The 22,740-nt window shown below is 42.3% G+C and overlaps 1 protein-coding gene across 1 annotated transcript; it reads right to left on the bottom strand.

Annotated features, from left to right (window-relative positions):
* Nucleotides 1-7,675: 7,675 nt before the first annotated feature.
* Nucleotides 7,676-17,267, bottom strand: TECTB (tectorin beta). Its single transcript, XM_072871324.1, has 10 exons — nt 17,192-17,267; nt 15,180-15,370; nt 14,615-14,757; nt 14,461-14,533; nt 11,791-11,894; nt 11,628-11,711; nt 11,266-11,428; nt 9,194-9,263; nt 8,216-8,248; nt 7,676-7,728 (listed from the first exon to the last, which is right to left on the bottom strand). The coding sequence occupies exons 1-10, from the start codon at nt 17,265-17,267 to the stop codon at nt 7,676-7,678; spliced, it is 990 nt and encodes a 329-aa protein (XP_072727425.1).
* Nucleotides 17,268-22,740: the final 5,473 nt, after the last annotated feature.

Raw genomic sequence — 22,740 nt, 5'->3', positions numbered from 1 at the left:
AAAGCTTATTACCACAAATAGTTTATACCTTTCACCTAACAGGTACCAAAAGTGTTTTGTAGACAGTGTGAAATGTGCAAGAGTTGTTTGTTCACCACTCAAATGCAGCTGTTGTAGAGAAGGGAAATAGTAGCTGCTGAACAGCCTGCAATGACAATGTTCGGTGGTTTAGAGCAGAAAATGAAGACAATTGATATCCAGTTGAAACCAGACGTCATGTTAATTAGGCAAATAGTAAGCTAGCCCTCTTTTTTATTTTAATACAGACTGTGGTTGCTTCAGGTGTCATGGATGATGGAGTGCCTCCTGTTTAGTTTTCTATGATGTCTGTGGTCAATACTCTCCCTACTCATTTCAAATGTTTGTATAGTCTCTTCTTGAAGCAAAATAGGTCATATTAATCTTGCTACATATAAAAAGCCTCAAAATAATCTAAAAAGATAAAATATATGGAAGTGCCTCATTCTTTGCAGTTGTGCTTACTAAAAAGTAGATACCCCTTATCTCCCCTCCCTGCAACCCCTTCTCTCAGTTAATTGCATTTTATTCCTTTCAATATCTCAGTGTTTTATTATATAATAATCTATGATAGAATTTGGCCAGGATGCAAGCCTACAGCTTTGTGTCTTGCAAGATAGCTGTAGGTTACAAAAGTTGTTATAGGGGACCCTGAGATTCACTGTCTACATGTTCTGTTGCTTTTGCACTTTCTCTAAGCAGCTGCTGGTGGTTACTGTCAGAGGGAGGCTTTTGAATTAGATGAACCTTTATTCTGCTCCGGTGAGGCCAGTGTTAAATTATGCCAGATGGGAAAATTACTTTCTTTCAAAATTATTTCTTCCCTCAGCAAGCAACCCCTTTAAACTAGCATGAGAAATGACTGTGTAATTAGCAGCGTATGTAGATTCTGCAGAGACATGTGGTAGGAGGACCCAAGCATGATCAAACTATGGCACCTCATGAAAAGTCCTGGAATATGGAACAGACAAGTCGTTCCCTCCGAAATCCAGCCACCAGGAGGAAACTACTGGAATCTAAAACTATACACAGTATGCTGTGTTGCTTGGCACCAGATGATAAACAAATGTGACCTCATTGTATATGCCCCAATAGGCACATTAGGATCTTGGACAACATGGTGAGCAAACTGGAAAAATATGTTGATCGTTTGGAGGGACTGGTGCAGCTGGTGGCAGAGAAAAGGAAGACAGATGAGCTCTTGTCATCAATGTTGCCTGGGTTTTTTGACTGGCACTCTGGACAAATGTGTTGCTTAGCAAAGTGTTGCTCTAACACACTTGAAATTAAGAAACAAAAGCCAAAAAAACCAAAAGAATATCAGAAGCAGGGGAAGAAATAGGAAGGCAAATTGGTCAGCATGATGGGCAGTGATCTCCATGCATTGCTTTCCTTGATTCCTACTGAAGTTTTGGAAAATGCTTTCAGTAACTTCTGTCTATTCCCAAAACAAATCAGGGCAAATGAAGGAAATGGAGAACAAGAAACAGTGGTCACAAAAGAAGTTATCCCCTTTTCCTCCTCCTTTCCAGCTTCACTGGAGAGAGTGGCTCATTGCTTGGTGGAGCTACAACTTGTGTTCTCTCAGCACAGCATCCCCCTTAGAGTGGTCAGTCTCCTGAGTGACCTGTACAGCCTCTTCTATAACACCCTTAAAACACATGGTGTTTGGCGCTTTCTGGCTATTGAGCAAATAGTCATGGAATAGCACAGCTTTTGTCATGACTCTTCTGCTGACCTTGGAGAGGGACCTCTGCTAGAATAACTCAGTAGGCAGGTTAGTAGCAAATGTATTTTCATAATCTGTTGATGGGTGTGAGGAGGCAACTTGTTTCTGCATCTGCCAAAGTAAGTTGTGAAGTGGCTGAAGATCTCTCCTAGGAAAAAAAACTGAATAAAATTTCAGTTTAGTCCAGTGAAGGACCATTGATACAGTAACTTCAAACATTTTTTGTTCCCCCCCCCCCCCACACTTTTCTTTACATTTTGGAAAATAGTCACTGCAGGATTGAAGGTTCAGATTTATTTGCACCCCGCACCGCACATCTAGGACATGCAATAAGAATAGTTGTGGTCTTTTTGTTGCTAAAGGTAGAAAGCACTGGTGTAGCATGTATGGTGGCTAGCAGCCTACCCGTCTGCAGTGGGATCAACCACACTGAAGAAATAGCTATTATGTCTGTGAAATTCCTGAGTGCTGTGATTACTTTTGAGATAAGCCATATACCCAGAGAGGTAACAGCCCAAGTCTGGCTGGTTGTGAGCTGGGGGTGGAGGTCCGGGTACATGAGAGGGTAAGGATTGCCACCCACTGAGGCATGGTGGCACACCTATCACGAGTGTGAGGTAAAACCTGTTGGTGTAAACTTTCTTCCAGGCGATTAACCTTTGAGTTTTATCTTATGTTTGCTATGGGTGCTTGTGATTTGTTACTGTGGGTCACCAGGTACATGATAAATTGTGTATATCAGAACCCTTAAATTTGTTGTCTTGATTTTCTGTATATATGGAATTTCTCTTCCCAATACAGATAAAATAAATGCAAAATGTGCAAATTTTCTCAATTCACAATTCATCCTCAGAAGTATCAGATCAGGCTACATATCTTCCTTGATGACTATTTCTGTTGTTCTGGTAACATTCCCCTCTATTGCAATAAGTACCAATCTGATGTGCCCCCCTGCCGTGACCTGCTCACGTCATTCTTTCTGCCTCAGTTTTTCTCAGTTTGTAAAGGGAAGATTAAATTTTCCAAATTAATCGGTTACTGTTTTTAGAGTACTTTGAGGTATTCACTAAAAGGTGCTAGCACAGAAGTGTTGGGCATGAAGACAGTGAGAAGTGCTCAGAATGCTCTTATCAGGGCTTATTAATCACCATGTAAATTTATAGTGCTGTGCAAACATTTCACAGTGATAAGACCTCTGTTAGACCTCTGCTTTAGTGTTAGACCTCAGCTTTAGTGCTCACCAAGGAACAGGATCTATGTGCCCCACTTCCCATCATACAGTACTGCGTCATTTGGACTCTGCTGAAGGTGCTTACAGAAAAGCAGAATGAAATTTAAACCTGCAGGGTCTTCTCAAAACATATTTCAGGGCCATGTTACTGACAAGTCTGTGCTACCTATTGTGGCTTAATGGTCTTTTTAAAATAAGGTCAATATGATATACATCCTGAATGTCTGTGTCTTAGGCGTGTTGAGGTATGTTGCTGTGTTTGCTCCCAGAAGAAAAACGCTGATGTTATTTTCCAATTAGAGCAGGTGAGTGTAAGCAGAAAAGCAGACTGTCTTGCAACAGGGTGGGATCCCTTCCAGTGATGCTTTGTGTCACAGTGTGTAAATGCCCAGAGAGAGCCAGTCCGTGGGAGGAGGATATTAATGTGGGTGAAACCACATGCAGAGGAAATTCAGCAGGAGAGGAGGCACAGGCTGCTCAATGTGGGAAGCAATCTGGGAAGGCTGAAGACTGGTTGCACCACAGAGCAGCTGTTTGCATTCCAGGTGGGCTTCGTATAGGGGAATTTAACAACATTTATCTTAGAATTTAGAACTGGAACATGTCTAACATAATTGCTTTTAAAGAGGAGGCTAAGACATTAGGTGGGTCCTAGGTTTTCCTTGTAACAACAAAGTAAGGAAAAATGTATTGGAAAGCAGGCTAATCTCTATGCTTCAGGGTGCAATGCAGCTTCTGACCGAGCTCAGGACACTAGTCTCCCCGTTGAGTGCCTGACTGCCTGGCTGCAAGAATTATTATTTATTTCTCTGAAGCCACTGGACTTGACCTTTGCAGGGCCACAATGATATGCTACATGAAAGGACGGTAGGGTCCAATCAATCAATAGCTATTTTTTCCTCTGCACCTGTGAGTGACAGCTGCCCTTTGGATGGAGATAACTTGAAAAGATTTGATCTTCAGAATGGAGTGAGGAGGTTCACTCCTTATACAGGCTATGTACTTCTATGATGTGTTTTGTATGTATCGAGTCATGGCTCTTGTGATACTATGCTGAGATAAATAGAGTTTTTCCTTGTCCCTGACTGGGACATTTAAACAAAATGTCATGGATTTACAGAATGAAGAGATGAAGTTGGTGTTTAAATTAGAATTAAGATGGGGAGTTTCTATACATGCTATCTGGATCTGAGACGTTGCCTGTGTTTATATTGCGTAATGTATTGCCAATTCTGGCAGCATATGCAATGTTTACCTCAGTGTGCTAGTGAGTTGAGATCCCCCTACAGAAAGGCTTGCAGCCCTGACGTGGCTCCACTCCTTTCAGGGCTGAGCTAGCAGGGGATGCAGTAGGTGGGCATATCAGGTCAGACCTAGTCTGGCATCTCTGCAGCAGAATCAGTTGCATGTCCTCTGATAACCACCTACTGAGGATTCATTCTCAAGTTTGGATTTGAAATTGTGGGATCCCAGCACAGGATATATGGCATAATGCTTGACCGTAATTAATTCTTACTTGACAGTCTCAGAGCCTGCTCCTTCTTTTTCACTACTGGACCTGGAGTGGCAGGAGTGGAAGGAATCACAGTGCCACGGCACTGCTTGTTTGGGGACACTAAATATAGAGTGTCAAGGATGGAAAGTACTAGCTTGCATAGGTGGCATGTTTGCTGGTTTGTACTTCCGATGATTTTGTGTTAGATCTGACTCACTCTTTCATTGGCAATTTCTATTGGACCTTCTTAATTGTTATTTGCATCTTCAGTGACTGTCAAAGGCCACCCAGGTTAACAGTGTTTACCATTTGCAAGTGAGAAGTGACCTATATTTAATGAACAAAATATTGTGTAAATGTGTGTCACTGTACTAGTGATATTGTGCTTCAACCTGTGTTGTTACCATCTTGACACCTGTATGTGTTCATTTTTCTCCTACTTCTTGCCGTGACCTCAGTGGCCTTGTGCTTCAGCATTGCAATGCCAAACTGTGAGAAGGAAAGCATGTAAAAACTCATGCCTCATTAGAGTTCATCCCAATGGGAGGAAGAATTGGAACAAAACTGAACTGTGATCTTTGGGAAAACAAATGTTGGGTTCTAAACAGATTATCTGTGTCCCCTGTAACAAACTTTCCTTTCCCTATGTTTCCATGACCAGCCTTAAGTTGGACTTTCAGATGCAGAGATCAAGGCAAGCATCTTCATGCCCCGCCAGCTGAAAAAGATCCATCATTATAGTGCATCTGAAATGAAGTCTATCAAGCTTCAGCTTGCGCTAAAATCTTTTGCAATCACTGCACTTTCTGATACTGGCAACATAAATAGTTTTAGTAGAATAAATAGTGACGAGCCATATGCAGGTTAGGAAGAATGAAGGTGAATTATAGTCCATATTTTTTATGCAAGCTATTTAGGATGGACAACTTGTGCTTTCTTAAGGAACAGTACTTCTGGAGCTGAGACCTGTTCATATGTTGCTGCCTCCTCTGGCAGATAGACCTTTTCACAGGCACCTCTGGGAGCTGTTTTTCAGTTGTGTTTTGTTTGTTTGTTTTTAGCAATAAACCATTTCTGGACTGTAGGGAGACAGTGATCCAGACGTGGATTGGTAATAGGGCTTTGCCCATCCTGCAACCACAGCTTGCTAGCTGCGTGAGCCCCATTCAGTACAGTGACACATATAGGAGATATGTATGCCCAGAGGCTCCATCCCACGGTGGGCAGGGAGGCGGCCTGGGAATTCGCAAGCACACTTCACAGCTGCTGCAATCCTGCAAGGTTTGTTCCAAAGCAACACTTATTGCATAATCAGGAAGAAAATTAATCAACCTACCAAGGAAACTCAGTTCAAGGCTTTCTGCACAAAATAGCCATGATAGGAGAGCAGTGACTGTTGCAAAGGCAAGGCAAAAGAAACAGGCTTTGGAGAAGAAGCCGGTGTGTTAACCTCATTTGGCAAGGACAAGAATTTGGAGAGGTAAAGCCACTTGGCAGGTGTTGAAACTTGGGGTGTTAGTGGGAGGAGGGAAGGGAAAGGGAGGCAAAGCAGCAAACGGGGGAGAAAAACCTGCAGGGTCATTATCTCTGGTCAAAATGTCCTGTGGTGCACAAAACATTCAGTAGCTCTGCTCTGCTTTAAAACTTGTACCACTAAGGAATACTTCGAAGTGACGGATCTTCTAACTTTGATCTGTCTAAATCAGACAATTCTGTCAAGAGAGTGCCCTCTGTTGTATGTAATGGCTAAATGCATGCCATCACCACAGACCATTTTTCTGCAGGCTGTCAGGGTGGATGCTGTCTGCTATAATTTCAGCTTCTAACCAGCTTTATTTTTCTCAGTTACTTATAAATACATATGGACTGAGACTACACCTAGAGAGGCAAATAGAGTCCATTGTAAGGGGGATCTGTGTGTATTTGAAAACTGTGGCTGTAATGTATGCATGTTCTAGCTATGCATTATCTTCATAACAATGAGGTTTCAAAAAGAATAGGGAGCGTAAAATCCTTAATTTAATAGAATTATTCAGGAAGTTTCCTCTCTACAAACAATAGCAAGAATTCTATAATGTGCTTATGCTGCAGCATGTACAGACACAGGTACACCCACTGTGTTCCTTAATAGGAAGTGTAACAGCTGTAGTCATTCTTCTCTCTTTCACATTTAGGATCCTGGTAGTTTCATGGAAAAGGCCTAAGAATGTTTCTTAAACTTTAAAGAGTTTTCTTCAATATTGTTTTAGTAATTACTGGAAGTAAGGAACCTACCATCACTCTTGCTGGGAAATTGTTTCATGTCCTGATATTTCCTGCTATTTAGAAATCATGGTTTCCCTTTCTAGTGATTTCTTCTTGCTGTTTAAGAGCTGTTGTTACTCAGGTACAGAGCTGACACCTGGACCCTGTTTTATCTGACACCAGCTATGTCTTCAAGGAAGTGTAAAGCTCATTAGCTTGTTTTCCAACCTCAGATGTGCTTAATTTGCATCCACACCATGCAGCTCTCCAGCACTGAGCCTGTCCGGTCAGCAAGACATCCTACTCCTAACAGTATTGTGCCTACTGCAGCATGCGTTGTACTCTACTTAACCCAACCGATCAATACTGACAATGCTGAGAAACAGAAAAGAAATGTCAGGTAATTAATTCCGAGGACCTTCTAACTATTGCTACATAAAAAGCATCCTTTTCTCCCATCCTTGACATGTTAGGTTAGTTTTTGTCTTGTTCAAAGGCTTCACAGATCAAGCTGGGACCTTGCAAGACCAGGCCTGGAGGGGAGTTTGGTACCACACTGAGACTGACAGGGAAGGGGGATCCTGAAGGTAAATTTGGTGTTGAAAAGTGCTGAGTTTGCATATCCCTATGTTCCTTATATACATAGTTGTGACGCCAACAAGTACTGTTGGCGTCACAACTATTTAAAAGAAGGCATCAGTAGAATACATAACCCTTGTGTTTTCACTAGTATAAAATGCCTGCAGAGACTGAGGAGAGGCAAATCTGCTTTGGGATTCTCCAGTATTCGAGGCACAAAGCTCATGGAATGGTTTATTTATCTGGTAAAATGGTGCGCAAGGATTTTTTGTGACTTTCATTTTTTCTCTGTAAAATAAACATTTTTAGTAAAGAAGTCCAGGTCCAAACAGGATTGGGAAAAGTTAAGAAACACAGAGAAACACAGCTGGGCTGTGTTTTATAATAAAACAGCACAAAATCCAATTGCAAAGAGTAGGTGGAAGATGATATCTGCAAGAGAAACACAGAATAAATGTGAGTACTTCCCTGTCAGCTGCCTTTCACATTCTCTTCCCACCCCTATCAATGCAACTGCATGCCCCTAATGTGGCTCTGTCATCATATCAAGTTTTAACAAATAGGCTTTGAAAGGCCTTTTTCAAACCCTCTCCAGATAGAAATGCTTTCAGACATCTCTGTTAACCCAGTGAAACATGCTTGTTCCTTTTTGGGAAGAGGGTGTGAAAATAAGAGAAAGTAATGTTCAGTATTGGAAGTTATCGGTATGATTTTATTGTCCAGAGTGAGGGATGTGCCAAAAGGAGGAAACCAAAGTGTATAATGTTGAGAAATAAAATTTGATTTTGAAATATTTTCCTTTCTGGCAAATTTACTAGATTTTTCAGCTCGCTCTTTGAGGTATGGGTTTTATGTTGACAGAATCACTCAAAATCCATATTTGGGATTGATATTTTCATTGTCATACTTTGCTATTTACCTGAGAGAGTGTAAAATCTGGATAAACCTTTGCCTGTATAAAATAAGAGAAAAAGATAACATTGGGGTGGCATGTTTAAAATAGGGCAAAGTGCACCAGTGTGCTTTGTAAAAGCAGAACAGATAACATTTGCCACATTTTGACATTCTGGATATTTCTTCCTCTTGGCTTTGCTGTCTGAAGTTATCAAAGGATCCTCAGTTCTTTTATCTTCTAAAATTGATGGGGTTTTACTGGTGCAACATACTGAATTGTAATAATGCTGATCTACATGTATTTGTAATTTTAAATTGGCTTTCAGGTTGGTGTGGATGGAGTTGATAAACTAGTATAAAGGGCTCTAGTGAAAACATGATTTAGGCATACCTTGTTCCAAGGACCTGTTTCAAAAGATGTGCTGGATCTGCAGAATTAAACCAGCTCAGGAGAAATTCCTGGGGCCTCCAGGAGGCAGCAGTTAGAGGAAACAGGCGTTGTTTTATAATGGGGAAACCTGATGGCAGTTCAGTTTGTGCATCAGCGGGGACAGGCACGAAGGGTTAACCTACCAGGGTTACGGGTATGCTGAAGCACCAACCCACAGTGTAAAGAAAAGCTTTCCTGCTGCTCCTAAGCCTGACCTCTCTCCCACTCATGTGCACTCTGTCAGAGCTTGTCTGGGCTGTTGCTGAGGTCAGATGCAGGTGAGCAGAGTTTACATTGCTAACTCGGTGTGTAAGTGGTTTGGCCGTTTATCCTGAATGCCAGAGGGGTGCCTGCACTCACTTTGTAAATGAGGAGAGTTTCACTGAGCTCTTCCGCCAGAGCCCCAAGCCTGGAGGGGACCAACTTCTGCTCAAGACTCCTGCTGCCATGGGGGAAAGGGCTCTGGCAGAGGGATTCGTCTCCCTCTGCTTGCTCCTACGCTGCGAGCCACAGGCGGCTCCCAACTTCATTGCTTCCCAAAGGGAGAAACACCCCAGAAACCCCGTCACTTACTGCGTACAGCGATCTCTGCCACTAAAACACCTCCGCTTTGTTCCATGCGCTGTTTTCGTTTGTCGCATGTCTCGAGATCAGAGAGAAAGCCATGTATACCAAAAAAATCAAAAATAATAAAAAAATCCAAACCCAATTCTCATGTTTCCAAGCAAGGAAATGAAACCTGTGTCAATATTGCTGCATATTTTCTAGGGATTGTTTTTTCCTGTAATTATTGGGGGGTTTTGGTGCAGGAGAGTCTTTACAGTACATTTTCTGAGGATTTTGGTGTGCCACAGCCCTTACGGTGACTGTCAGTGTAAGTGCTCTTTTCAGCTGTGAGATGGCAGGAGCCCAGATGGCTGTCCGCTTGCTAATCACAGGTCCTCCTGGGCTGCCCTTTCCACCCGGCCTTAAACAAAACTCCTGTCAAAAAGGAAGGGGGAGCTGAGCTCCATCTATTTAACCCATGACCTCTGTGAAGGCTTCCGTTGTTGTTTATTGCTAATTATAATTGTTGCCCATTGGGTAGAAGCAGGAAGCACCAAATCCCTTCCATATAGATCATCTCCTGTCCAGCACTAATGATGCCTGTCACAGCTGACGAGGTCTGTATTGGAGGCAGTGCTCTACAGATTAAAGGTCCTTGTCCGTCCCCTGACCTTTGCAGATCCCCAGCTGTGGGCATTTTTTTTTTTTTTTTTACAAATTCAGGGTGTGGTAATTCTGGTTATGAGTTGCTTGTAAGCATAGACCCCCAGCTTGGTTCAACCTTAATTGCAGCAGACCACCAGCTGCATTTTTGGGTTGGAAGTGGACTCAAGGGATGTTAGCCTGATGGAGCAATTATCCTACGCTGGAGGGTGAGAAGGGAATTCCACCCTGTGCCTGAAAGACGATGTAGATGTTTGGCAGTACTGTCAGCAAGGCAGATAGGGAGTACTGGTTTTGTGTTTTCTTTTAGCCCTGGTCTGTGGCTGGATAAAACAGTTGGAAGAAATATTTAAAAACAGACAACAAAATCTAAGCCCAGAGTTTTTTCTTTTGCCTTTGAAACTTAGAATTTCTAACAATGTATTTTTGTCAAACCTGCAAGTTTTGCACAAATAGTGCCCCCTGCTTAGTGCTGAGGCTGGGTAATAAACTGCTATCTTAATTTGGCTCCTGGACAGAGAAAGGGTTTAGAAAGAAAAGTTGGTTTCACCAGGACTGATGCTTTCTCTTCTCCAGCAAGAAGTATTTGTTGCTGAAATGATAGTATGTTGGCCAGGGAGTATTTTGGACTTTCATTTTAGGTTAAATAAGATTCAACTTCATTTTATAGCAATGACACATTCATTGCACGAGAGAAAGAATAGCGAAGCTCTGACTTAGTGAAGGAGGGAGACAAAAGTCTTTAAAGAAAGACACTGTAGTACCCCTCACCCTTGCATTAGTTGGTGCAAGCAGTGCGGACCTCGCCGTGCTAAATAACATGGCTGTATAGGACCCCCACCTCATTCCCAACTAAGGTCACCAGAACCTACTCTTCGACCTCAGTTCCTGCTCCAGTGACAATTTATGTATTTCACGCAGAGTAGGAAAGCTGCAAGAGCAGTAACTGACTGCAGCACTGCAGGATAGCAGAGAGGACTTTCCCTGGGAAGGGGGACTGGGAGGTTTCGTTTGATGTCGTGGTTTAACCCACACAGTGGGTTTAATCCTAGCAGTGAGCTTTGAGCCAGGGCGCCCTCAGCACCGAGATATTTGGTAAAATGGAAAAAGCTCTACTTTCTCCTTTTTCCCAGGCTTGTGTTTAACTGTAGGTGTTTGTCAGACAGGACTGAAGTCTGGGATATTGACAAGAACTGAGTTTTTGAAGTGCTACGTTATTTCTCAATACGTTTGAACAAGTTGCCCAATGTTGCATAGAGCGCCTGTGGCATGACAGGGGTGGGGGTACATGGCTGGCCACTCAGCTTCACGCATGGCGGTGGCTCCATCTACTGAAAGCTCTGGCACTGGCTCTGCACCCGGCGTTCCCTCAGGAAGGCCTCGACATCCTTTGTCTAAATTTAGCACCGCGTGTTTCTCTGGGAGAGAGGCCTTACCACCGGGCAGGAGAACTTCTCGCTGTCGCAGACATGTGTTTCGCAGTGCAGCCAGACCTTGGACAGCTTGGGGATGTTACGGAAGCGGAAAGCGTTGAACTGGAATGTCGCCCGGCTCGTTTTCCCATTCTCATGCACAAGGATGGAGCTGTCCGTGGCACACCTGTGTTGTGCATGGAGAAGCAGTATCAGAGCCTACCTGGCTTCACAGAAACATCTCCTGAGGTCACGGTCTGATGGATGCATTTGCCCTGCGGTGGGCCAGCTTCTCTTTAGCCCCTTCATCCCCCAGCCCCTGGCTTTCTGTCATCTGCAGGGCTGGGCTGGGCAGAGGTGCTCCCCTAGGTCCCACCAACACCTACCCTTTGGTGATCAGAGGCCAGTGGATCTGGTAGAAATACTCTGAGGAGGGAGTTGCCCAGCAGTTGTTGAGAACAACTTTGAACCTGGGGAGACACACACCCCAAATTAGCAAGGAATGTCCTGAATGCAAATGTATTAATTATTACTCCTTCCCTTGCCTACCTGTCACTTAAGCCCTTAGCTTCCACTCCAGCAAATATGTCAGAACCAATTTCTGATGTTTCAACGATGAAAGGGGCTTCTTTTATACTTGAAAACTTGGCATTCTTTGGAAGACAAAGAGAAAGATGTCATACATTACTAGTAACACACAAAGCAAAGGCATGTGGCAACTTCAGACAGCTCTGGAGAGATGGACTCCAAAAGTCTGGGTTCTTATTACCTGCAAGTTCCAAACTCTACACCTAGTAGTAGGACTGTTGCAAGCCCAAGATGGTGTTTAAAAATCTTTTTATTAATGTTTGGCTCATAATGACAATAAGTGACAAATTTTATGCTATTTGGGTTGTGGTGTTATATCACAGCATGGGTGGGAAGCAAGCTTGCTGCGGCTTCTGGTACCCCAGAGGTGCTGGGGGAAGCTGGTGGGAGTGAGAGATTGGAGATGCCTGTATGGAATGGGGTTGGGAGATGGCCACGTGTGGGGGAAAAGGAATGAAGACAAGCAGAAATCACATGCCCATAAGCAAAGGTTCAGCACTCCGTGATTTATACTTGTGGTGGCCAGCATGGTGAGAGCTGAGGGGGCATGAGTGTGCAGGAAGAGCTCTGCCAGCTGTAGTCATTCATCCACTAAAAAGCCAGCCTGCTCAAAGTAGTGCAGTGTGTGGTGCTTAGGTGAAAAAGTTTGGTTACAAATACACTGAAGTACCTATCTTAAATCCCACTGCTTTTTATTGCATAAGATCATAACGAAGCTAGCTAGCACCAGAACTATATAAAGAATAACACGTTTAGTCATAGCATTGGTTTACTTAGTTAAATCTACACAGCAGGATTCAGGTATATATAGTTCTGTAGCTGTTGGGGTATCTTTCCCTGATGCGCTTGCTCGGTTCCCTGGTACTGATTTTCTTATGTACCTTTCCTTGCTGACACGGCGAGGTGGCTGTGAGGCACTACAGTATTCCCACTGCAACATGTGATGGATTAGATGCACTGAAGTTAAGGCTCAAGGCCGTGTTTAGATTAGTGATCCATGGCTGTTAAGTGCCCTGAGAAATTCTCATTTAACCAAAGATTTCTCCCAAAGGAGAGAACTTGCAGAAGTACCATCACAAAACTCTTATCGGTCCTTGTGCTAAAATTAGTTGAACCTGGTATAGTGCTTCTTTTTCCAAACTCTATTGCTCTGCACTGTTTTAGGGTACTATCTTGCTTTTCGTCACAACAGGTTTCAGTGTTGAAGGTCTGATTTTCATTCAGGCTCCAGCCCCTCATGCTGCATCACATCCCTTTGCTGTTAATGGTGTGTCACAGGCTAAAGGGCAGGTGAGACTGAAGTGTTTCCACTGGGTTACACTGCAGCTTGGGGCTGCTTCTGGATGAGGAAAAGGGCACGTGAAGCACCTGGAAGTATGGCCCACTGGAGGCAGAGGGCTGTGTCAGGCAGCAGCAGAGATGAATAGCAAGGCAAAATAAATCTTTTATTTTCATTTTGCCAGAAAAAAAAAGAACATTTCATTGGAATTAACCTTTTCTCCCCAGTGAAGATGTAAACAAAATAACAGAGGAGCAGTCTATTAGCTTTCTGAGCTTGTTCTGTACTTGTGCTCAGTGGGAAAATGTGTTAGTAACAGTTCAGCCACTCCCTCCTTGATTCCTGGGAGCCCCATGGCCATTAGAACAAAACAGCCATTTGGAAAAAAAAAAAAAAAAAAAGTACCAGAGATCCATTGCTCACTGTCCATCATTTGTTTTTGCAGCCATTCTGTCAGGAGTTGACAGGAGCAGTGTGGGACCTCCTGGGACCTTGCCAGTGTATACTACGAGTGTGCCATATATCAGAAAAAAAGACCACGTGGGTTTTCATATGGCATCCCAAGGCTGCCAAAATGTTTAGTGATCAATTGGTGCCCAAAATGCAGGGTGTGGGGGGAAAGATTTCCATCAGTCCACCTTGTGCTAAATACTCCCTCTACTTGGCCTATAAATTTAACACAGTATGTTATTAGTTGTGGTTTTTCTAGCTCTGCTAAAATAGAGAGGCGGCTTTGGTGCTTTTGACTGTGCTTTGGTGGAAAAAAGACTCCAGGATCCAGGAGCTGGCTGCTCCAGCAGCACAGCGGAGCTATGGGGAGGAGAGGGATGTTTCAAAAGATTGGCCTGATACACAGGGATGATAGTTTGCTGGAAACAAAATTTCAGCATGGCCTAAAGATCTCTGGGGATCATGAAGTATCTGTCGGGTGAGAGGACCAGGAAGCAAATTGCAAGGGAAATGCATGGAGCTTTGCGGTATCTATAGAGACTATGTCGTAGCAGCGGTGCCTGCAGATGCATGCTGCTCTTTGAGTGGGACTACAGACAAGTTTTGCTTTTTCTTATAAAACCTGTCAGCATGTTAGAAATGTACGTCTCAGCAGAAAAATCTGCCTGATTTGGAGGAATTAAAAGAACAGTTGGCATGTGCCTGCTCTGTTCAGTTTAAGCATATCCCTATTAATCAGCAGAAACAAGGACCCCTGCAAACCCCACTGTAATTATCTGTTCCAGGCTAGCAATGTGCTCCATGACACATAAAAGTCAGGAGCAGCAGCCCTTTTCTTCCAGCTCTTAGGCTGAAGCCTGTGGAAGATGAAGGCGAAAAGCTGGGTGGCAAAGAGCACTTACAGAGTAGAAGTTGAGGGACAACTGACTTTCAAATGAGCCGGAGCTTCCATTCTTCACATGGATGGTGGCCACCCTGGGGACATAACAAAGTTTCTGTATGAGTGAGACGTGGTGCTGACAATGGGGTGAGGCGCACTCCCAGAAGAGGACATACCTTTGGTCAAAGGCAGCCTGGTTCACCAGGTAGTTGGCATTGTATGTGCAGGTGAATGAGTAATTCACAGGCTGGCTCTTCACAATTACCGAGGAGTCATTGGAGACGATGGAGTTGTAGAAGTGATAAACAGGGTTCTTAAACTGTGGATGGCGAGACAGAGGAACGTAGGCAGTACTGAGTCTTTGAGGCATCAAGAACAACTTCGTACTTTGAAACATGAAGACTCTATCTGGTGACAAAACACCATCCCCAAGGAGACGTGGTTTTGTAGCTCTTTATATGCTATGCTGCCTATATATATGCCTTACTATATATATGTTCTGTGTAATACAGGTGCAAATGGGAGACTAACACACAGACTAATATCACTAAGCCTGCGAGTATTTTGCCTGTAGATGCAAAGCACGACTATTTGATTCTTCCTTCTCCCTGATACTGGAGTTTGCCTCCTCTTTCCATCAGTACCTAAAGCCCACTCCAAGCTGAAGCAAACAGGACTCTCTCAAGTGAGTCTAGCCAATTTCTGAGTCCAGCTCAGAAATGTTGACCTTGGTAGTCTTACCTCTGACTGTGTCCCACAGTATGATTTGTTTTTAGGTGACAGGTCCGGGATTGTGAATTGGTAATATCCCGAATCGTGGATCCCATTGTAGCAAATGCCTCCAAGCGCCAGCTGATTAACCTCCCATCCGTAAGGACACTCCGGAATTTTGGTAATGATCGTTTTAGGATAGCAGTATACCAGAATTACATCTGAAAGGAAAATAATACACCTAGAGTGATATTCAGTGGTATTTTTCTTTCAAAGAGGCGGGTCTGCACACCTACTTTCCATTGGGATCAAACTTCTGTGAGCAGGGGTGTGTGCTGGAAGGTCCCCTAATGTGAGCAGCTTTTGCTACACTAAACTGACCTTTGGGCTGTTAAATTCTGTCCTCTTTGGAAGAGTTTGGCCTTTGCCTTCTAATCAATGCAGAACTTCATGTGAATTTTCTGTCTTTCTGGAATAGCTGATTGAGGAGCAGAGACACTGCTGAGAAACCTGAAGTGAAAAATCGCTGCACTGAAATCTGTTAGATTATGCTGCAGAGCTGGCTTCTGTAACACCACTGACTCTGTAAAAATAATATGGGTGAAGTTTTTTGTTAGGCTTCAGTAGATGTGCACCTTTTTGCAGCGATGTTAGATCTAGGCCAAGATACATATTCTGCCCTTTCTCTCCTTGCACTGGCACTGCAGTGCCAGCGCAAACTGCATTTTTAGAATTCTCAAGTTAAAAGTGAAGATCTAAAAATGAATCTAAAAGCCTAGCACTGTTAATAGCAATAATAAATGAACTGAAATCCTAGCCCTGTTAACAGCGACGGTTAATAGCAGTGCAATATGTTTCCAAACATGGTGATTGCTAATACAACCATGAATATGGAACATCATAACTTACAAACTGATTGCTTCATGACAGCAGAATTGCACATTTTTCAAAGAGAATCAGGCAGTGTGAATTTGAATGTCTGATGGGAATTTAGAGGGCAAATATTGACTAACCATTAGTGACCTGAAAATTGAGAAAGACTTCTAATTCCTACAGTCAGAAAAAAGACACCCTACCTGAAATTATTCAATTATTTCTTTTAAAGCCCTTGACACTCTCATTTTTATAATAAAAGTCTGATTTTGCAGCCTTTCCATGTCTGCAGAAGGTTAGGGAATATTCAGGGCAAGTCAAATAGGGACCTTAATAACTTGCTCCTTTCTGGTCAACAAACCTTCAGCACATGCAGGCTGATTCTGCTTGTGTCAATGGTCAGATTTGGCAATTTACCTCTGGCAACTTTACAGCTATGAAAATTCCTGCAGTTCAGAGAAACTGCTTGTGCAAATGAAGGTACTGAAATAAATGGCTAGAGGGCCAAATACTTAAGATATACCATTAAATTACTGGCAGTAGTCTGACACCAGTCACGCACATACCAAGCAAACACTCTATATTGAGGCATATCCCAATGCATTTCTAAAGCACATTTCTTAATTGTAGTGAATTCTATATTACAGGTCCATCTGGCACCAGATCATTTGAGTTTCTAGGCAGAAATCAGTGTGCAATTAGGGCCTTAGCTTCAATGATTTTTGGTTTTTCTCGTTTAATATAGCAGTGTGATTCAGTTCAGCCCAGCACATTCATTCACCACTAGTCATCTGATTGCAGTAAGTGGGACTAAAGCCCAACTTGGGCAGCAAAGATCTGCTGCATCTAGCCTGTGCTACTGCAGATAATTTCTAATCGTTGTTGTTTTCTTTGCCATTTTATGCCTGAATTCTGCTTGTGCTTAACTTTATTGCACGATGATTATTGCACAGTTAAGCATATGCCTAATTCTCTGTGGGGGCAGGAGTTTAGTGCTGCTTGCTTTACTATACTAGCTGAAAGCAGATCAATAAAAGAAATGTAAGGATTAGCTCTCCAGAATCCACAGTTTAACTTTCTGAAGAAAAACCTTTCCACTTTTAAATAGAAAAAACCCTTTTGGCAGCTTAATTACAAGAGAAGATCATAGGAGATTTAAGTTATGTTACCTGCTTTATTTGGATTGCAAGGCCCCGCAAGAGCTTGAGCCAAGATGACCAGCAGATAAATAGTAAGAGTCACCATTTCTTGCAATGATCTAAGGACACACGGAATAAAAGCTGAAATTATCTTTAAAATTGGAAATAAAAGAAATGCATTGGCTGCAGATCCAAAACTATAGCTACTGTTAAACGTGTTCCTCTTGCAGAGAGAAACAAATAACATTACTGATATTCTGTTGCCCAACTTAATTGCATCTACAGGATAAATATTTCTAAGACCATTATTATTGCTGGGTCACTGTTGTGACAATTTTACTATTTCAGTGTAGTGGTTGTTTTGAATTAGTCTAGGTTTTCTTTGTTCTTGTAAAGAGTCTAAACCTAAAGTGTTAGTATAAAGCAAATGCAACTGAAACAATGGGATCTGAAAAAAGAGAGAATAGAAATTACTAGAAGAAATATGATGCAGTAACATACATATTGTGCTTATAAATGTAATGCTGAAAGTATTCTCTGTGTTGATGGCTATCCTGATGTATATAATCTTAACTTCATGTAGCTCAGGTGTGGTAAATTATGCATTTTCTCCTTTACTGCTAAATGATGAGTTTTCAGGAAAACATACATAGCAGTAATTTACATTTCCACTTCAGGCCTCAAACCTGCAAGCTGTTTCCCACAGGGAGAAGCATGTACAGCCTGTGGAATTGGGACTGGAGTTCTCATATTTTCCCTTTTTAGACACTCTTCAGTGTCTGCCCTCATATACACATCACTGAGCAGACTGTCAGCAGTAACAAATATAATTTAGGTAAAGAAAAAAATCTTCCTGATTAAGTGTTTCCAACAAAAAGAATCAATTTCAACATTTTCACTCAGCCTCTATTCAAAAATGTATATTTATAAAAGGCTCATACAGTACATTCCAGTGACAATTCCTTCTAATTATAATCCTATGCATTCTACAAGAAATTAAGTGTAATACCTACGAGACAGGAAGAGGCTAAGTATTTCAGATTTCCATTCCGGTCTTATTCCAATAGCTGCGCTGTCGGCTCTTCCCAAGATGTCCTCTTTCAAATGAACCCAGCTGGCGTTATCTTCGCTTTATATAAGCAATCTTGTAAAAGGAGCCCATCTCTGGTTAAATCTCAATCCGCCAGTATTGTCCAGTGTGGGAGGAAAAAAAAGAGTTATAGAAAAGCAGTTCTCTTCCCCTAGATGGGACTGTATTGCTACTATTTGATTTTTTTAAAGTCTTTCTATGGTGGCTTTTTACAGATCTTGAAAATAATTGAACAGAAACCTGCTGAAGGTATATAACTGGCACAAAATTTTTGTTTTACAAGTTAATTAGGGAAATGTAGAATTTCTGCAGAGGTGAAACAACAGCTACTTTCTATAATTCAGTGAAAATGTATTTATAGGAATTTATAGGAATTAGATGCCTGTCTTGAATGGCTTCTTGACAATATCAAGTGGACAAAAGTAATTTCCACAGATGATATACCACCTTTGGGGTTGTTTTATTTACTTATTTTTTCTAAAAGTTCACAGGCATGTAATCTGAGTTTAGGTAGGATCTTCCATAAGCCCAGGTATCATGCTATATAATTATAATGCATAATACTATGTGTGTATAAGACTATGTAATATACATTAAATATTACACTATAGAATGTGTAAAATTGACCATGGCACAGAAAACTGAAACAAATTTGCTCTTCATATGACCATCAGTCATGTGGTTGCCGTATGACAGTCTTGGTCAGCTGGTAAAATTTTCTGGTGACCTGCTACATCCTGTTTGTGTTGGCTTTTAGTGATAGGCCAAAAAAAAGGGCTTGGGTACGCTACTGCTATTTTACATACCTGCATAAAAAATGTGGGCATAAACAGCCTTGCCATGTAAGCTGGCATGACCTCAGCTTTGGGCACGTGTGTATCCGCCGAGATCCGAGTGCTGTTGAGTTACATATGCACTGATCTCTGACTTCAGTCACAAAACACAGAGGATCTCACTGACCTTGTCTGTGGGATCCAGTCCTGTGGGGCTCCTCAGAGATGATTTTGGTGTCTCCTTCTACGGAGTTATCCCAATGGACGGAGCCTCGTTCTGCCTCATCCATGGCAGGGGTATGGTGCGGGTCTGCCCTCTCTCAAGCAACTTTTGGCATGTGGGGTTATGCAGTAGTAAAGCTGTTCCAGTTGTCATTAGTCTGGAGTTTTTGAGGAGGGAGTGGGATGGAAGAGCACAGTGGCCCTGACCTTAACCTGAGATGCTGGGCAACGAGTTTGCAGCTCTCCAGTGGGTGCTCCTGTGCCTGAGATTTATGGGCCCACCTTCAGGAGAACTTTCACTGTTCTAAATCCAGACTACAAGGAATGTCTCAAGCCTGATGGCATTAGCGAAGCATGGCCATGACTACACTGTGCATTGTAAGGGATGCTAGCTCTCACCCAGCGACGATGGTGTGCGGGTGAATCTACAATGATGTGAAAATGTTTATAAATAATTAGGGTGACTTCGGCTTCTTGCAAACTGATCCAAAGCTCTAAAGAAGGGTTAAAAACCCTATAAAGTTCTGTGTTTAGTTTAAATATTAAACCTGAAGCTAGACCTGAAGCTTTGTAAGGATCACAATACAGAGCACATAATGTTTAATAGGCTGCTTCCACTATTCTTGTGAGCCAAATCCTACAAGCCATCACATTCTGATTTAAATGAGATTACTTAAAGATGTACACATGGATAAAATCCATTGGTCGGGGTTTGTTGTTATTTTAATTGCATTAAAGAATAATCCACTGAACAAGAACCAAAGCTCATAAATGATTTGGTGTGACCTGACTAGGGATTATCCTCATCAGAAATCCTAAAATAAGGAAGATTTAACTCCAGGTGTCTGTTTTATATCCTCACCCCAAATCCTTCTGCAGGCACTGAGGCCCAAATTTTATTTCCAAAGCCCAACTCTGACTGAATAGAGACTGTAAATATGCATTTATTTTTGTCTTTGTGTGTGTGTGAGTGTGTATTTGGTCTGGAACCTGAATCCGGGGACTGGTGAGATGTTATGAGCCACCCTGTTGTCAAGTATATACAGCCCAGAAAGAAGGGGAGGGTTTGCAGGAGAAAGCTTGTGACTTTGAGCATGAGAAAGGCTTCATGACCTTGTACAAACCATTTCTTCAAGCTCAAGGGATCAGGTTCAGCCCTGGCATTGGACTTGGTCTCTCAGGTCTGCCTACACAGGGCTGATTTGGAGCATAAGATATTTGGCTAACCTTGATTAGGCATAGTGTAAATGCCTTGCTAAAAATGATGTGAGTGGTCAACCTTGCCATAACATTAACAAAGTACTTGAAACACAGATTAGATTTGTTCTGATGATTTTTAGCAAATAATGTAATTAAATAATCATTGCTGTAAGGCTCCAGGTTTCAGTGGAATTACTCCAAGATGGATCTAGTCCCATAATTTTTGAAAGAAAATAAATCTCTCACTATCTTCTCACAGAAAAGTAATCTCTGTGTACATAATACCCCATTTAGGTGAAAGGTAGAAAACAGAATGAAATCCATGAAACAGATTTGGCAAAAGTGCCAGCTGGTGTATAGTAGTTTGCATTTGCATGAGAAACAAGCACAAAATGTACCTAAGCCAAACAGCATTTGATACCTGCTCTGATCAAAGGTGAAGGCTTGGGGAAGGGTTAGGTTTCTCTCAGTAATTGCACACACAGAAAAAGGAAAGCCATTAAATTGCAAAGCAGACCATTGAGGTTTGTTGCATTTCCCTGACTCTTTCCAAGCCCATTGAATAATCTGGGCAATCTAAGTATCTGTAAAGATTTCAACAAAGAGCGAATGAAGGCCTTATTGTGAATTTCACCTACAAGGGCAGCTTGTCTCTCCAGCTTTGTTCCTTGCATTGTGATGGAAAGCTGTGTGAATATCTACTGTCTGGTTCTTACATGAAGAAAACGAGGTTCTGCTGTTCAAATCTGCAAAGGATATTGTGTCATCCAGTTTTCATTGTTTTGGATAAGACAATAAACCTGAAGAGCCCCTTAGCTCTATGGAAGGACTTTATGGGGTAATGAAGGATCAATGGAGACAGCTAGCTGATTCCAGGAGTGAGATCTGGTGACACTCACCTAGAAGCTGCAACGTATTGATGATAGTGTTTCCAACCACACACCAAAACCTGGCATACTCACTTTTGTCTGAGATAAGGAGTGTATATATCCCACAGGCATGGAGACATCCATGCTGGGTCTGGAAGCATGGTAACTGCATTTATATTTGGCCTGATCTGAGTTAATGGGTCCTGTTGGAAATGCAGCACTGTGTTGGTAAAGTTAAACTTGTCCTGGATCCTAAGTCTACAGTGAGCTGTGCTGTGTAGACTCATTGCCTCAAGTCATAAACACCTTATAGATTTCAGCATTGGTTTGCCTTTTATAGAATAAATACCTTTCCAATAGTTACTCATGGCATGTGGTTGGTCACTTACTTCAGCACATGATTGAGTAACCATCCCTGGAGGTATTTCAGAGATGTGTAGATGTGGCACTTAGGGACGTGGTTTAGTGGTGGACTTGGCAGTATTAGGTTTACGGTTGGACTTGATCTTAAAGGTCTTTTCCAACCTAAATGATTCTATGATTCTATGATTCTATTCTATGATGTTTCAGCCTTGTGAGCAGATGATAGAACCGCGCAGGTGCATAACAGAGCACCTGGGACCCACAGATACCTTGCACCCTAAGTCCTCAGGTGGCTGACATTCTTCAATAACTGCACAAAACAAATCAGAAGCAGGGAAAATTGGAGGAAATTGTGTTTGTGGAAGAGGTAGTCACATAAAAATCAGACACAGAGGTTTGGGCCACCAGAAGAGAGAGTCTTGTGCTCTAAACTTCCTTATGCATCACCTATCTGTTCGTGTAACTACGCAATGCTGAATCATAATTTTTCAGCAATCACCTGCAGCCATATGCTTGGCGAGACAGTGCTGCTGTTGGTACATGCACTCCCTGGGGTGTGGGTGAGCACAGACGCTCAGCTGAAGAAGCATTCCCTTGACGTTTCTGCTGTGCAAGGCATTCACACAGGCATTTACAACACCGAATCTCACCGAGCATAGAATTGTGGCTGAAGTAAATAATCATATTTCATGTTCATTTGAATGCCTCATCCTGTTGATGATTAGCTTTTCCAGCATATTCAGAGTATTATTCTTTGGAAGCTTCTCCAGCAAAGTTCTGCCTGGAGTTCGCTACTGTTAGAACAAAGCATCGGTTTCCAGCTGAGTTTCCTTGAAGACTTTGTGTGGGTAAGTGTTTTATTTGGCGTATTTTTTAATGGACTGTCTTGGAGCTAGCTAGTTATACAGGATAAGGATTTGGGGCTTGATTTAATAAAGGCATGGGGCTTGATTTAATAAAGGCATGAGACACGTAAAACAGGTCATGCGAGACCGGAACTGATGACTTATACTGGTCACATGAGACCATAACCATCCTTGGACTGCCATCTTTTGGAGATGC

The sequence above is a fragment of the Ciconia boyciana genome, chromosome 8 (assembly GCF_034638445.1).
Source record: "Ciconia boyciana chromosome 8, ASM3463844v1, whole genome shotgun sequence".
Classification (NCBI taxonomy): domain Eukaryota; kingdom Metazoa; phylum Chordata; class Aves; order Ciconiiformes; family Ciconiidae; genus Ciconia; species Ciconia boyciana.
This window is presented reverse-complemented; position numbering and strand designations above follow the sequence as displayed.

Coding starts and splice junctions, on each gene's coding strand:
- TECTB (XM_072871324.1), bottom strand. CDS start 17,267: ATGGTGACTCTTACTATTTATCTGCTGGTCATCTTGGCTCAAGCTCTT. Junction 11,895..14,460: donor TGTCCCTCAACTTCTACTCT/GTAAGTGCTCTT, acceptor TGTCTTCCAAAG/AATGCCAAGTTTTCAAGTAT. Junction 9,264..11,265: donor AGAAGTTCTCCTGCCCGGTG/GTAAGGCCTCTC, acceptor TCTGATCTCGAG/ACATGCGACAAACGAAAACA.